This window comes from Pithys albifrons, chromosome Z (assembly GCF_047495875.1).
Source record: "Pithys albifrons albifrons isolate INPA30051 chromosome Z, PitAlb_v1, whole genome shotgun sequence".
Classification (NCBI taxonomy): domain Eukaryota; kingdom Metazoa; phylum Chordata; class Aves; order Passeriformes; family Thamnophilidae; genus Pithys; species Pithys albifrons.
In genome coordinates, this window is record NC_092497.1 from 2,909,092 (window position 1) to 2,925,310 (window position 16,219).

General features: G+C 41.6%; 1 protein-coding gene across 1 annotated transcript in view; it reads left to right on the top strand.

Moving 5' to 3' along the window:
* The window catches only part of LOC139684625 (lipoxygenase homology domain-containing protein 1-like), a 102,557-nt gene that overhangs the window by 76,694 nt on the left and 9,644 nt on the right, over positions 1-16,219 (top strand). Inside the window, exons 19-27 of the mRNA XM_071580755.1 lie at positions 1,196-1,493; positions 1,936-2,090; positions 3,469-3,602; positions 4,529-4,677; positions 5,975-6,079; positions 6,792-6,920; positions 7,616-7,780; positions 12,116-12,297; positions 15,203-15,319. Coding sequence (XP_071436856.1) covers positions 1,196-1,493; positions 1,936-2,090; positions 3,469-3,602; positions 4,529-4,677; positions 5,975-6,079; positions 6,792-6,920; positions 7,616-7,780; positions 12,116-12,297; positions 15,203-15,319 — 1,434 coding nt within the window. The remainder of the gene's footprint in view (positions 1-1,195; positions 1,494-1,935; positions 2,091-3,468; positions 3,603-4,528; positions 4,678-5,974; positions 6,080-6,791; positions 6,921-7,615; positions 7,781-12,115; positions 12,298-15,202; positions 15,320-16,219) is intronic.

Here is a 16,219-nt window from a genome sequence, read left to right on the forward strand (position 1 = left end):
CTCTCAGATATTTATTGCCAGATTTGAAAGTTATACACATTTTCTGTAATTTTTTTATAAGCACACAAGGCAGAAGCTCTGAGATCTTTTATCTCTTTCATGGTATGAATATTTATAAAAAGATACAGGCAAAAATAAGATTCTGTGAGCTACATGCTAATAGGAAATGCTATCAGTTATGGACAAGACATGCAGGATGATTACAGCAAATCTAAGGGTAAAGCCATGTAAGGAAAACACATTCTTTATGTCAGGACAGCTGGATCAATTTCAGTTTTCTGATAAGCATCTTGTGGGCAATTGATTTTGTTTTAATCTACAAAATGCTTCTAGAGTAAAACCTTACTTGCTAAGTTCCAGATTTCAGCTTGAAGGAAATGTTTGCAAGTTTTATAACATAAACAGTGCCTAACAGCATAAGCAATCATCAGAAACAAGTCATTGGTTGTTGAAGGATTGTGTGGAATAAAATCTTCTATCTAACTTCATTAGGTAGTAATCTGGACAGATAATCTAATCCAAAAAGGTTTTGTGTCTGCTATACTGACTAGAGGGATGTAAATCTTCTTACTGATCAGCCTTCTGCCATTGAAGCACTGTAACCACTAGTGATTGTATCCTCTCTGAACACTAGCAAACTGAGAAAATGCTTCCCTAATTTGCTGGATAAAAGGAAGGAGAAGGGCAGTCCAAACTCACAGTCTGTATTTGGGATCAGGTTATTATGTTAATCTGAACCATTTCACTATGCCATTATTGCTTCTTGCTGGGTTCATGTTTTGTGCCAAGTATAAAATGTATCTTATTAATTTTCAAAAGACCTCATGCACTGAGAATCTGTAAAATGCTTGTTTGATATTTTGGCATATTGACTTCTAATGATGGTGCAAAGACAAAATTGGTGAGGAGAGTAATGGGGAAGTAGGGAGCCCAAAAATCATGGATTCAGCTTCTACCCTCACCATGGCTGCACTGAATGCCTTCAGCTCAGTCCATTCCCATGATATTTGGTAATGGAAAGCATGAAATGGTAAAGCAGGAAGGAAAAAGTGAAGGTAGACGTGCATAAAAATTGTTCTTATCCTTGCTTAGATATTTTGGGTAATAGAGGTGGTGCTCCCCATTTTTAAAAATGTACTTTATGAAACTATGATGTCTTATGTCCTCCTGGGTGCTGACTTTCCCTTGGTGACAGAGAGAGGCTGCAGATGTTGGTAAGATCTATAAGATCCGGATAGGCCATGACGGGACAGGCATCGGGGATGGCTGGTTCCTGGAAAGCATCACACTGAAGAGGCTTGCCACAAAAGCCACAGACTCTGACAAAAAGAAGAAGAAGAAAAAAAAGTCTGATGAGGAGGAAGAAGAGGAGACCAAGGTGGAAGAAGGAATGGATGTTTACACATTTGTGGCTCATCGCTGGTTGGCTAAAGATGAAGGGGACAAAGAGCTTGTGGTGGAGCTGGTGCCTGATGGAGAATCTGACCTGGAGGGTAAATATCAGAGGGAGTGAGTGTGTGTGTATGTGTTTGGCAGGACCATTTATGCCCTGCCAGGACTGCAGAGCTGTGTGCTTTGGTTGATCAGCACTGGGGAGGAAGGGAGGAGGTGGTTAAACTAAGATAGAACATGAAGGAGACAGCATCAAGTTGCAAAGGACTTCTATAAGGTTCTCCAGCTGTTCTCTGGGGCGCTTTGGTCAAGGTTACCACTGTGACTGGGAGTTTAGTGAGCTGTAACTATTGCTAGAGCTAATGACAAGGGCTGGAGAAAGATGAAGCTGCTCATATTTTAACATAGATGCAAACAAGCTCCAGGCAGAATCTTTCTGTTCTGGCATTTTGAGGTTACATGCTTTCATGGGGAGCCATGGATTTGATGAAATACTGCCATTTCTATGCTCCTGCTGATTTGCCTTTGCAACTTTACTTGCAGAGAATATGTATGAAGTCCATGTTCTCACTGGGACTGTGTGGGGGGCTGGAACGGATGCTAATGTCTTCTTGAACATCTATGGCTTAGAAAGAGGAGACACGGGTGAGCGCCAGCTGAAAAGGTCGAATAACCTCAACAAGTTTGAAAAGGGACAGGTAATGCATGAACTCAACTCTCAATGAAGCAGAAGGTTGGCAGAGCTCTCTTGGTTATCCTGCTGGCCATTCAATTCAGCCTCTTCTCTGCAAGGCTTGGCTTCTTCCAGCTTAAAGCTCCAACATGTTTTATTTCTTAAGTATGTAAAGCAAAATTCCTCAAAACATTTTCCGGGGGAGATTCATTTGAATAATAAGCTGAGCACCAATTCCTCATTGGGGTCACCTTTTGCATCTGCTTTCTGTAAGCATTCTGGTAATAATGCTTCCTCCCAGGAATAGTTGAAAACCACAAACTTTAAATTAATATTGGAAAGCATTTGGGAGGCAGCTCAAGTAGGTACGTATTAGTCTGCAAATACTATTCTAAATGTTCCACTCAACTAGTCAGGGAATAAAAGCAATATTACATGGTGTGCTGTAATTACATTATAATCCAATGTAATTAAAGAACAACTCTTGTAGATTGAGTATTTTCCTTAAAAAAGTTTATGAGCAATTAACAAGCCAGTATTATAGCCAGGAGTATTTCAAGGAATAATTTTGAATAACAAAAAAAATTGTGGAAACAAAAAGGAGCTGTGGAAAACTTACAATCACCAAAAAAAAAATAAAAAGAGCCTAAGGTTGTTAAATAAGCTGTTAGCTGTGATTTATGAGCTTGGCACTGGTGAAACTGCAACCTGCACGCCGTTCTTCCTTCAGTGGGAAGTGTTCCAAGCTGCAAATGTAACGCTCTTTACTCCTGGGAGTACAAACCCGGAGTCTACCAACATATTAATCACATTTAGATGTTTAAACTGTTATGATAACAAGGACCATCCTGTCACACTAACACAGTTAATAAATGAACCTCTTGGTTGTGGTAAATCACAAAGGGAAGATACTCTGTGGTTTGAAATAAAGCATATGGGCTACATTCTGAGGCCATCCTATGCAGAGCCTGGAGCTGGACTCAGTGATTCTTGTGGGTCCCTTCCAACTCTGAATATTCTATCATTCTACACAGAGGTGAAAAGGAGAATTTCCGTGGAGTCGATATGTTTGTGTTCAGTTCCAAATTCAATGTGTGGGAAAATACCAAGCCTGAAGGGAATGATATTTAGGAAGGGTGAGGTAAACCTGGAGGAAGCTGAAACTGGGATGAGGCAAAGCAAGGAGTGAAGGGTTGGGCAGCTCCATGCCTGTTCCATGAAGGAGCCAAGCATGAGTGTTAATGGGAGACCTCAGGGCTCTATTTTTGTCCACCCACACAAAAAGTGCAAGGAGAACTTATAGACAGCTATTTAATGGGGAAAAAGATTACCCTTGGCCATTTACTGCTTGTCTCTCCTGCTTTCTGGGAAACACAGTCACATGCCTTTTGCCTCCTGTACAGGTGGATGTGTTCACCATCAAAGCCATTGACCTGGGTGAGCTGAAGAAGCTGCGGATCCGCCATGATAACTCTGGTACCAGCCCAAGCTGGTTCCTGGAGAGGGTAGAGATTGTGGACCTCAGAGACAGTACCACGTGAGCACCCTGCTGCACCCTTTTCGCACGGTCAGAGAAGGGTTCCCTGTTTGCAGGAGCCTGCTAAGCTGTGGGAAGGCAGAGGAGGTTCAGAAGGGCGTCGTCATAGCTTCCCTTGGGGAGGAGGATCTTTTGGGAACCATGTGATGTTGTTGTACTGAGTGTGAGGTCATTCTGGGGTACCTGTGTGGAGCTTTTTGCTGTCCCAGCATCTCTGCACTTTGGGAACCAGTAGTGTTTGGAAGCGAACCTCAGCTTTCCTGTTTCTCCTGGGAGGGACTCAAGTCTTCCTTATGGAAAAGGTCCCTGAGCAGAGCCTGCACTCAAGCATTTCCTTTCTAGGCCCCTTGGAAGTCGATGATCTCACGTTTCATTTGTGTTTTCTACCAGATGGAAAGGTCTGGGCCAAAAGCAAGTCCAGATCTAAGAAAATCCCATGATTTTCACTGAAAGCTGGATGAGCAAAGACTGTGCTGTTCATAACCTGAAATACAGGCTTTCCCTTGAGCTGGAACATGCTTGAAAACACATACTTAAAAGTTTCACAATGCTCTGGTGGGTGGGACCACTCATAAGAAGCTAAAGATGGATCCAGACTTCATAAATATAAAATGCTGGGGAGACTGGAGGTTCCCTAGTTATTTAACTTTTTCTGGGACTGAAAACTAAAATGAGTTAATCATATGGGGCTGGCAGCCCAGAAAGAGCACTTTGCTGTAAGTGCTCCCTCACCTATTTATGGATTTAGTTCCCACAAATGACACCAGATCTGAAGGATGAAAACAGACTCATGGTTTGGCTTTGAGTAATCTTGATGGGTTTTGGGTTTTGGAATTTTTTTAAGTAGCCTCTGATCTGTGCCTGTTTATGATATTAAAGCCTGTGAAGTCCTGTGTAAGTGCCGGGTGCTGCTGTCATTCTTGTAGGTATTATTTCCCCTGCCAGCGCTGGTTAGCAGTGGAGGAAGATGATGGTCAGATTGTAAGGGAGCTGGTGCCAGTGGATGAAGCATTTGTAAAGAAAGATTCGGAAAATGATGGCCAGTCTCCTGCAACACTGGGCCTGGAACAGAAAGGTTTATGTTAGCCTTGTATTTCTTCCAGTGTGGGGTTAGAAAGAAACCAAGTTAATAGCACAACTGAGGGCACTAACACTTAGCAGTAGCAGTTACTCACTGGGTTGTGAGTAATTTTTTCCCTACCATGACATTTTCAGGTGTGAATGAAGTGTGAAGTGTATGTGAGACAGTGAGGAGTGGACCCTCCTTATTTTTAGTTGATTTAATCATCTTGCAAAATTGGATCCACAGTGACAAAGCTAAGAAGACGGGTAACATGTTTAGTGATCATCTCTCAGCTGAAAGGCACAACTGTTGCTAATATCTAAGGAATAAATCCCATTCATTTCACATCATGGACTGTAATGCTTAAATGTTTCAACATAAAACTGAACAGAGAGTAAACATAGCCAGAGAAAGGAAGGGATCTAAATTTATCTCACTTTTCCATCTTTCTGCTTGTGTCAGTTGTCCTCCAAAATAACTTTGCCTCACTTGTGAATAATTTTTCGTGATAGCCACAGAGCAGTGACACACTCCTGGGTCTGATACCGCAAGGTGCTGAAGGCCCAACTGGTTGTCTAGCCAGTGAAAGGTTTTACACTCTAACTTCCTTCTCAGATGTATTTGAATACATGAATAATTTCCACAAGTTGTATAGTCAAAAAAATTCCACAAAGTGTTTATCCCTTTGATTCAGGAGGACACGTGGATTGAGCATCATTTTGGAAACATGTTTGTTACTAAGGAGGAAATGTTCTATTTTGGAACTCTTGAGAAGGTTATAGCAGTGCAGTGAAGACTATATTAGATTTTTCTACATTTTTTATAAGTTTACTGCACATGCTAAATGATAGAGCAACAGAAACCTTCCTAATTATGCTGTTCGGAGGGGTGTGTATGTGAATATGAACTATGTATGTCAGTATACATACCTTCTGGTATGTATTATATGCATATATATTATTTGGTGCTTATAAAATAAAGAAGGACTATGTAATTTTTTTAAATTAAGTATTATAGGCAGAGGCAGCTTTGAGGAGTGTTAGAGGTTCTCAGGAAGGAAATGGAAAGGCTTGAGCACATTTCTTATCTGCAGATAGGCAGGCAATGCACTGAATGACTGGAGCAGGAGACAATTCTGCAGCCAGATAGCCCAGCTCACCTCAAGAGCTACCACAGTGTAGGACAGGAATTAGAGATTACAGCGTGGCTGTGATCAGTCAAAATAAAACTCAGACAAATATGGAATGAACAGGAGAGTTAACTCCTGGTCAGACTTCACTCTCTTAAATTAAGATCTTTTACCTGACAGCTAAATCAACGACATACACTGTGAAAGTGAAAACTGGGGACAAGAAGAATGCTGGGACAGATTCCAACGTCTTCATCACGCTCTATGGAAGTAAAGACGATACAGGTATGGCTTCACATGATGTAAAAGGACAACAACTTGCTGTTGGACACCTGAAAAGATAGGTCGGTGTCTCCTTTTATTTCCACAATACCCACTCCTCACTCCTTTTTAGTACAACTCCATGTTCCCACTATCAGTGAATACATTGTGGTAATTCAGAGCACACCAACAGTTCATGTAAATCACTGCTGAACTTTTTGATGCCGATTTGCACCAGCTGCTGGTCTAAAGGTTTTAATTTCAGTTATGGAAACAGCACAGTTGACTGGGACTACGTTACTGATCCGTGAATGCTGTGGATGATTTGCTTTCCTCAGCAATGAATCAGCATGCTCCTGAAATCCAGCCCTCCTCTGCCTCTTTGAGTGGCCCAGAAGTATTTAATCAGCTGATGAGCAAATCCCTTGGAAGCAGCTGAGCTGTGTGTGCAGTGACTGGGATGCCTGTGAGAGTGGCAGGGAACTGATGGGTTCTTTAGCCATGAACACAGCATGACAGCATCATCCTTTTTGCACTGTCAGAGGATCATTCAAGGGAGGAATTCTGTGTATTGTGGGTGTTGGTACACATTTGGGTTCAGAGGGAGTGACAAAGCTCAGATCTTGAGATGAAAAGCCAGTTTTTGCATTTTAGCCACTTCCCTCGTTCCACTGTTGACATTCCCAGAGGATTTGTTTCACACACTGAACAATGTCCTTTTGCATCTCCACAACAGGGATAGTCAGCCTAAAGGCCTCAAAGATTAACAAGAACAAATTTGAGCGTGGGAAGGTAGATGAGTTTACTGTGGAGTCTGTGGACATTGGAGACCTGAAAAAAATCAAGATAGGCCATGACAATAAAGGTAAGATAATCTGCTTTACAATGCAGCTTTCCTAGAGACTAGGCACATTGCTGTGTAAAATAACCTGCCTCCAGGACCCCAAATGTCATTTACCTTTTGATGACAGATCTTTGCTATCCCTTTGGCTGTTGCTATTACTGTCTTTGCTGCTAATTCCATTCACTTGTCTATGGCAATATGAGCTCAGAGGTGGCCACTTGCAGGGAGCTCTTCAAGCTCTGTCTCTGCAAGAGTTTCTTTAGTTTTGCATATCACCAAACATCCTGTTTGGTTTTGTTACATGGGACCTGTAGACTCATCTCATTCCTTTATTATTTTTTGTTGTTGTTTTAATTATCAAGTCATGCCTGTCTCTACTACAACCAAGGCGGGCAGTTAGGACTCCTGGATCCCTTGCCCTACAGGGCAGCAAGGGACATGTTTGTTGATAACTAGTCTGTATTATTACAAAGGCAAATTAATCCAAGTGATGGAGTAATTAGCATTTCCTCATACACATTTTTAGCCTGACAGATACAGAAATGTAAAGTATTTTAGCTCAGTCCTGCAACTGCATCCAATAATCTTTATGTTATATATTCTATTTTTCTTTGGCAAGAAGGAGAATGGTTTCTTTTTCAGAGGTCTGTAACACATTTCCTGTTGTCTGTAAAGGCTTGGTGGATTATTATTCACTGTTATCTTTCCAACCACAGGTAATTCAACTGGCTGGTTTCTGGAATGGGTGGAGATCGATGCCCCATCTCTGGGACAGTGCCTCAAGTTCCCTTGTGGTCGTTGGCTGGATAAATCGGAGGATGATGGAGCTGTTGAGAGAATTATCTTCCCTGCAAAACTGCAGACAAGAGAGTACATCCCATGTGAGCAGAATGCCATTTCCCCAGGGTGCACCCATAATTATGGAAGATAAAATTGCACTAGTTCATGCAGTTTTATAGGCTTGGCTTCTCTCTTGAATTGGCTTTAGAAGATTTATAAATAGATCACATGCCAACTGTTTCAATTACTACAAGAAGATTCCTTTGGGTGCTCTAGACTAGCACTTCCTGTGTTTGCCAAATCAGAGAATCATTAGAATTCATGTGGATATGTATGATTGTCTTTTTGCTCTCTCTTTCCTCATCTTATCCAAGTCCTCTGCTCATTCCAAGCTGTCTTCCTTGTCTCCAGCTTCCCTTTGATCTTGTTCCATTCTAATATTGCCATTTCTGTTGCCAAAGCAGACACTGGTCTTGCTTCCAAGCCTTAGTTCTTCCAGTGCCTTTGGCACTGCAAACCCATCTCTTGCTGAAAGACCCTCTTCCAGAATTTCTTCAGTGTGTTGTTTTTCTGATAGTCTTGTACCAGTGTGCCTCTCTTAGTATTCTCCAATTTTTCCTCACTCTTCACTCCTCTAAATTAGTTTTTGGGATAACTATTACCCCAGCTTAGTTCCTTCTGAGTAGATGATTATAATTTTCAAGTCTGCTATGGCACCTCAAACTCTCATTTTGGCAACTTCTTTTCCTGTCTCCAGAATATTGAGAATCAGGTAACATGGCTTTCCTGAAATAAGTGAAACAGTATTTTGCTTATTTTGTAGCCCTTTCCCTATTTATTTTCCCCTCTTCTGAGCATCTTTGACTATGTGCTGGGTACTCAGAGACCTGATATTGTATTTGAATTGTCCCTTCCTGATCTACTTCGTTTTCAAGTTATGGATATTTCTTGACCCATCATTACAGTACCACTAAACTACCTTTTCTTGGATGCCACAATGATGAGGGATGAGATCTGGCACCTCAGAGTTGATTACCATGTCATGCCCTGCCAGGTGCTCCCTTATTCAATCTTAAGAGATAGGTTGCACACACCAAAGCTGTCTCTTATCTCTTGTCATCCCTCAGTGTATGCTCTGATGGTTTCAGAAGCCTTGCTCCAGCAGTTCCTTATTTAGATACCAAAATTTAGAGCTGGCCAAACTCTCATTTTCTGCCTCAGTTTCCTTCTTTGTAAGTAACTGGGAGAATAACTGCAGAGAACATTATCAGCTGTTTTTTCTCCTTCTTTTTTACTGTCAACATTGTGTTTGATGTTGAAGGTCCTTCCAAGGTCCAGATCCACATATCTGCAGTCTGCAAGCTAAAGTAATTTCTTGTCTGATGATCTGCCAATGTCATCTTTTTGTGCCTCTCTCAATCTTTGACCAAGACATTTTTTTTATTTCTCTTATCTTACCTTCTTTACCTAAACTGTCTGGAGGAGAAGAAAGGATATTTTGCTCCCTTCCTCACTTTTGTCAGTCAAGTGGAAGAAATAGTAGATTCATGGGATCACAGAATTGAAAGGGACATTAAGGTTCCACCCCTGCTGGGGGCATGGACATTTTCCACTAGCCCAGGTTTCTCTAAGGCCTAACCAGCCTGGCCTTGGACTCTTCCAGGGATTTAGGGGCAGCTACGACTTCTCTGCCCAACCTGTGATAGGGCCTCACCACCCTCACAGCCAAAAATTCCTTCCTAATATTCCATCTAACCCTGCCCTTTGGCACTGGAAAGCCATTCCCCCTTGTACTGTTCCACCATCCCTTGTCCCTAGTTCCTCTCCAGCTCTCCTGGAGCCCTTAGGCACTGACAGGGGCTCTCAGGTGTCCCTGGAGCCTTCTCTTCTCCAGGTGAGCCCCCTCAGCTCTCCCAGCCAGGATCCAGAGCAGAGGGGCTCCAGCCCTGGAGCATCTCCTTGGCCTCCTCTGGAGTTGCTCCAGCAGGCCCATGTCCCTTTAAGTTGAGGTCCTCAGTGCTGGATGCAATATTTCAAGTCTTTTTGTCTGAAAAAATAAATTGTTGATTGATACAGTGAATACTTTCATAGGAATGAATACAACTCAGAGACTTCTTATCTGCTTCTCATCTACTTTTTCCATGTTATCCCAGTCAGTATCTATTTTGATGCAGATGTCAACTATGTAATTTATTAATGTCCCTGAATATTATAATGATACAGGACTTTCTGGAATACCACACCTTTGAACACATAGTTTGTGTAAACGTGATTTTTGTCAGCAGTTCACATTGGAAGTAGCCAGGCCTCTCTGGCAAATAGTTTGCACCAGTCTTGGTATCAGCTTGGGCTTTTTCACCATTTAAACCGTTCCCACTGTGTTATTTACTGCATTCTGCTTTTCTAACAATTAACCTGAGGGTTTCGGTTTGCCAGAGGTAACTAAACTGGGTTGATTTGTTTTATGATGACTCGTGCCAGAATCGTTTCACGATGAAAACATGTCATCTGCAGTCCAATTAAAACCATCCCTGTGGGGATACAGCTTTAAAAGTGCTATGTAAATGAAATGGGTGTCTGACAGCTGAAAGTTGTGCTGTTGGTGACCTTGTTAGGGTGCTGCTTTGCTGATTCAGTTCTAAGCTGATGTTAATATTCAAGCAACAAGAGCGAGTGCTATGGACTTCAGCAGAGAAGATAATTTTAAATTCATAACGCATAGTGTGTGATTTTTGGTCTCCACGATTTTTTCCCCTCTTCTTATATACTTGGGGAAACTATTCCAGCTTACTTGCAGTGCAGCGAAGCAGATTTCATTGGGCTGGGCAGAAAGAATACTGAGTACCTCCAGGCTGACTCGGTAGAAGAAAACTTCTTCATCTCTTTCCTTCTGAGAGACTTATTTGGAGAGCCTGGGTTTTTAATGAATGTTCAGTCTCTGATATGCATAAGTAGAGTTACTCCACCAGTGACAGAGATGGTGCCAGGAAGCTTCTCTCTATTCTAACAGAGATGCTGAGCCTGAAATGTAGTGTGAGCTGCTATAGAGTAAATAGCAGAAGTGACTGAAGTCGTGGCAGTGTAGGAGGGTGTGGATGACAAGCAGCCGAAAAGATTGTAGTGAGGGATGGGAAAGGGTGGAAACTGTTTAGGGGGTGTATGGGACAGGGATGGCCAGGAGAAGATCCTGATTGGTAGCAGAACCCAGGTTTTGAAGGCTCTTCATAGGGATGGCAACATGGACGGCAGAAACATTTTTTTCTTGAGGCTGGAGAGGTCCCTGCAGCTAATCAGTGATGCCCAAACTTTACGTGGTGTTTTGATTTCAGAAAGGATTTAATGGAGATTGGGCCAGGATTCAGTTTGCCTGTTCAGGCACACCTGAAATCACAAGCCCTCATGACAGTGGAGTGTCTTAAATGCCATTATGATTGTTTGATCATTCAGAGAGTAGATTTAGGAAATGAGTCTGCTAATCCCAAGGAGTATGCCTTCATTCCGTGATTCAGACTACATTCTTCAGACTACATGGATTTTAGTCATTATATCTGGAGAGATACACACCTATCTGATGTGCAGGCAACTGAACATATGTTTCTTACTCAGTGAGCTAAACCCATCTCACCTTGAAAACTGAGGGTATTCAGCAAATCCATAGCAGAGCCAGGAACAGAGCACCAGTCTTTTTCCTGGGTCAGCCTTATTCTAGGCGAGTCTGAGTCATACTCCAGCAGGACTCAGAAGCTGTGAAGACAGAATAGAACAAAAGGAAGCATCAGATTTCAGGGTCATGGGGTATTCTGGAGAAACCACAGGAACAGAATAGGGAAGTATTTGTGGTCTTGGTCATTACTGTTCTGCATTCACCTTGGGTCTGGTTGCAATTTAACCTGTTTGCTTGTGTTTTGGAGAAGTACTAAGTGAAAACTAGAATAGAGGAATTATTTTTTCCTTATGATCGATGTGTTCAGTTATGGAAATAATAGGACTTTTTTATCAATAAGAGTATCTTGAATATTTATATACTGCCTCCAGTTGTCTTAAGTTCATCCACCTGCCTAATTGCTGAAAAATTTGTGAATTCATGTTCTGCTTTAACCATTGAGCCATTGAAGTGAATCTTGTTTCAGTAACTTTGGATGGCAGTTATAAATACAGTGAGTGCTTTCAGATCATGTGATTAACCTAAAATCTCATTACATGAACACTCATCAAGGTCAATTTAGTTTATAGCATTGAAGGAAATTCCTTTGGATTCTCATAGGACTGACCAACTTGATAACTAATAACCACAAGTGTGTGATTCCTACTCTTTCCTCTTTCATTGTTGAGTTTTATAATTAATTTCTTGTTCATTAAATTTCTCCAGGAGCGTTGCTGTGCTGCTTAGTAACTTATGTTGGTTTATTTGCATTTTCTGCCATTCCCTAAACCAGTTGTCCCTTACGAGATCACAGTGTACACCAGCGATGTCTTTGGAGCTGGCACAGATGCAGATGTCTTCATTGTTCTCTATGGAACCGATGGGATCTGCACCCAGCAAAAATCCCTGTGCCTCAACAAGAGAGAGCAAAGGATGTATTTTGAAAGGAACTCGGTGAACCAGTTCATCGTGGAGGTAAGACAGAAGATGCTCCCTCTCATCTTATGTTTTCTTAAGGGGATTATGCACAGAAAATGCAGTGAAGTGGGAACTTTCGGGAAAACTGTTCAGCTCTTTCACTTGTAGAATGTGCATTCAAAACCCTGTTCTCAAACTGTGCACTGGATCAAATCTTTTCTTATGGACCTTCAGTTAGCAGCAACTCTAAGGTGCAGCATGCAGTGCCCCTGTGGCCTAATGCCATGTTAAGCCTTGGAAAGGCTGGTGCAACTTTATCACAGAGCTGAGTTGTACCAATACATGAGGCTTGTCCTTCCAGATGAACTTGAGAGCCACTTTGAGAGGTCTTTACATCTTCCATTTCCTAAACCACACTTGGCAAGGAGAGGGTATCAGCCTCTGTACATGCTGGATGTAGTATGTGCAACTCTCCTTATAAACACTTGCTTGAAGATTTGCTTTCTCTTGCAGTTTGCAATACTTTGAAGCATAACACTTTTTCTTCCCATTTCTCTCTGCAACACCAATACTGACTTCATAGAGCACCTTGCAACCTCTCTCTGCTTTGGGTTTGATTTGTTTTTGTAATTGAAAGGAAATGTTAAACCATTTTTTTTACAAGTTAAAATACTTCCAGCCCACATTATTATTATATGTTGTGAATCATAAAATAAATCCTCAGTGTGATTCCTTAAAACAAAGAATAGAACTTATTTTAGTGGAGTTTCCACATAAATTTTCGTCATATAAGTTGCATTAATCCATTGGTATAAATCTAACTGAGTGTTATGACTATGCCTTTATTCCATAAGATTTATTTTACATTTGGTGGAATCTGAAACATCAGTATTTTTCTTAGATGAAACAAGGGAAAATGCAGTATGTTCTCCAGATTTATAACATATTAACCTGTCCCCAAACTTTAATCTCACGTTACCAGTTCCTCTTTCTGCAGAAGATGGGGATGAAGCAAAATATATTCTTCTTTCACCTACTTGTGTAGAGCCATAATTTGGAGTTCAACAGACCTTAGAAACAACTTGAGGGATCTCAGGAAACAAAAACTTAGAATTGTCTGTCTGTTTTGGTGCTTTTATCTGCCTCTATCGTTTTGTATTTTGCAAAGAACCACAAAAGATTAGAGGCTGGTCTCAGTTATGCTTCCAAGTGATGATTTGCTGGAGATGCCTCCAGCAGGATAAAGAACAGTTCTTCTTTAACATGGATCTTTACTGCTCAAGCATCACTTTATTGCTCTGTATTGATTAAAAGCCTCATTGAAAGATGAGTATTTGTTCAGGACAAAAGAGGAAAAATAATTTTCCCCTAGCATATACTTGTGTGCCTGTGTGAGTTGTAGAAATGAGTTTGGATTAATTATTTTGCAGTGAATCTTATGCTGTCTAAAGTCAGGGCAGGGTTTATGAATTGTTCAGAGTGTGAATTCCTTGGGTAGCTCAGTCTTACTGACTTATGGAATCTTCTAAAATTACTGCTGTCTTTTCTTCATTATGGGGCCCTTCTGTCAGCTGGGAACAGAAGGGAGTGGTCTCCAGTGATGCAAATTGATATCTTCTGTTTTCTCATGTTTTCCAAGAAAATAAGACCCTAAGACCCCAAGGACAGGAGGACAGCTCAGTGCTCTTCTATGTGCAGAGTAGATTTGCAGCCAGCCTTGGCCTTTGAAAGGCCAGATATACAAAAGTTTGCACTGAAATAAGTGAAAGTTATTACTTAGGAGCAAATTTCAATTTTTTCTGTTCAAGCCTTTGAAAAGGGAGGTCAATTGAAAATAATGAACTTGTAAAAATAACGCAAATAAGGCGAAGCATAAAAAAATAAAAAAAAAAAACATAAAAAGGAGCCACTTTTTATGATGATCATCCTGTTGACTTTCTCAGAATGGCATCGTGATTCTGTGGTGGAACAGGAGAGACAATATGAATTACCAGGCTATTTACACAGTACTTTGACCTCAAATCTATTCTTCCAGTATTGTAGGGCTGCAACTAAGGATTTAAAATGGAAAGGGATATAAAAGGAACAACTAAATGTGCAGTGGCATTGCAGTTTCCAAACAATTACCTTCATTCCTATGCATGCAGAAAAACATGAGATGCAGGGTTGCTGCTGTGCAACCCAAACTCTTGTGCTGTGGGTAATTTGTGCAGAGCAGGGTTCTCTGCATGTCTGGAGCAGAAGTTCATGGAAAACTTTTAGCTAAAATGCAGCTGAGGGCATAATTCTCAGAGGAGATAATGGAGATATTCTGGGGGCTAAAACACCTCTCGTCTGGAGCCAGGCTAGGAGAGCTGGTGGGGTGGGGTTCACCTGGAGAAGAGAAGGCTCCAGGGAGACCTGAGAGTCCCTTCCAGTGCCTAAAGGGGCTTCTGGAGAGCTGGAGAGGAACTTGGGACAAGGGATGGAGGGACAGGACAAGGGAGAATGGCTTCCCACTGACAGAGGGCAGGGTGAGATGGGATATTGGGAAGGAATTCCTGGCTATGAGAGTGGTGAGGCCCTGGCACAGGTTGGGCAGAGAAGCTGTGGCTGACCCTAAAATCCCTGGAAGTGTCCAAGGTCAGGTTGGATGGGGCTTGGAGCAACCTGGGCTAGTGGAAGGTGTCCCTGTCCATGGCAGAGATTTGGAGTGAGATGGGCTTGATGGTCCCTTTCCACCCAAAACTTTCTAGGATTTTATTCTGTTTCTGGTAGACATCAACACTATGATTTACTTCTTCATGCAGATTGGAAAAATAAGAAATAAGCTGAGGAAGTGGTGTCTCAAAACTCACCAGTTGTTTGTGCCATATATCTCTGCTTTTTTGTTTGTTCATTTGGTTTGGGTTGGTTTTCTCTTTGTTTGTGTTTAAAAGGGTGTTGCTTAGGGTTTTGTTTGGTTTGTTTTGTGTTTCTGTAGCTAGAAGATGTTGGTGACATGATTGAAAAGATCCGCATAGGGCACAATGGTGGAGGGCTGAACTCAGGATGGCATTTGGACCGTGTGGCAATTCGGAGGCTGTTGCCAAATGGGAAGGTAGGCTGTGAATCCCAGCACTTTGTGACATGTTTCCATGAGCAGCAGTTTTCATTTCCCAAGGCGCATCTTCTGTATACAAAGTGTGATTAACAGTGAAAAATGACTCCCTAAAGAGCGATGCACACTAAATGAACTTGCTGGAGCTTGGGGATCTGGGGACAACAAACATGTATTACCATGTTTTATTCTTCCAATGCTGATGATAAGACTCTGCAATCAATGCTTTTTTAAAGCTTCAGATTCATACATGTTGTTCTGTTTTGGGTATTCACAGTGAAGGAAGTGGGAAGTGGGTGTACCATTTCAAAATAAAAAGCATTGTTGCTAAACAGGAACAAGAAATAATTTTATCAGTTCCTTAATTCTAGAAGAATAAATATGGGGAGCCAGTACAACTAAGACCAGCAAAATACCTGTCAGTGCAAGTCCCTGAATCACTCATGTTAACAAAATTAAGTTAAATGCTAGGGGGTTTGGTTGCTCTTGTAAACAGGATTAAGGCAGTACAGTCAGATTGCTTGTCTTGATCTTGTCCACATAGCAAACTGTTCCTCAGCTCTGCTTTCAGATTTTGACTGTAGGAACAGGAATGAATCTGGCTGTTGGGAAGTTCAGAAGGAAATCACTTCTCCAGGGTGAGTCCACAAGAGCAGAAGATGTGTTTGGGAACACCTTGACTCTCTTCCCTTATTTCAAAGGGATGTCACAGCTTTTATCTTCCCTGATGTCTGCCTCCCCCTCAAGTGACTTTTAATATCAAAGGCTGGTGTAAACACAGCTTATTCAGTCATGGTGAACCTACTTCTCATCTTACATCCTCCTTCAAAATTTCTAGGATGTTTTAGACTCTTTGCTACACAATCTAGTCAAAGGTCTGCATTGAACCCTCTTCACCAC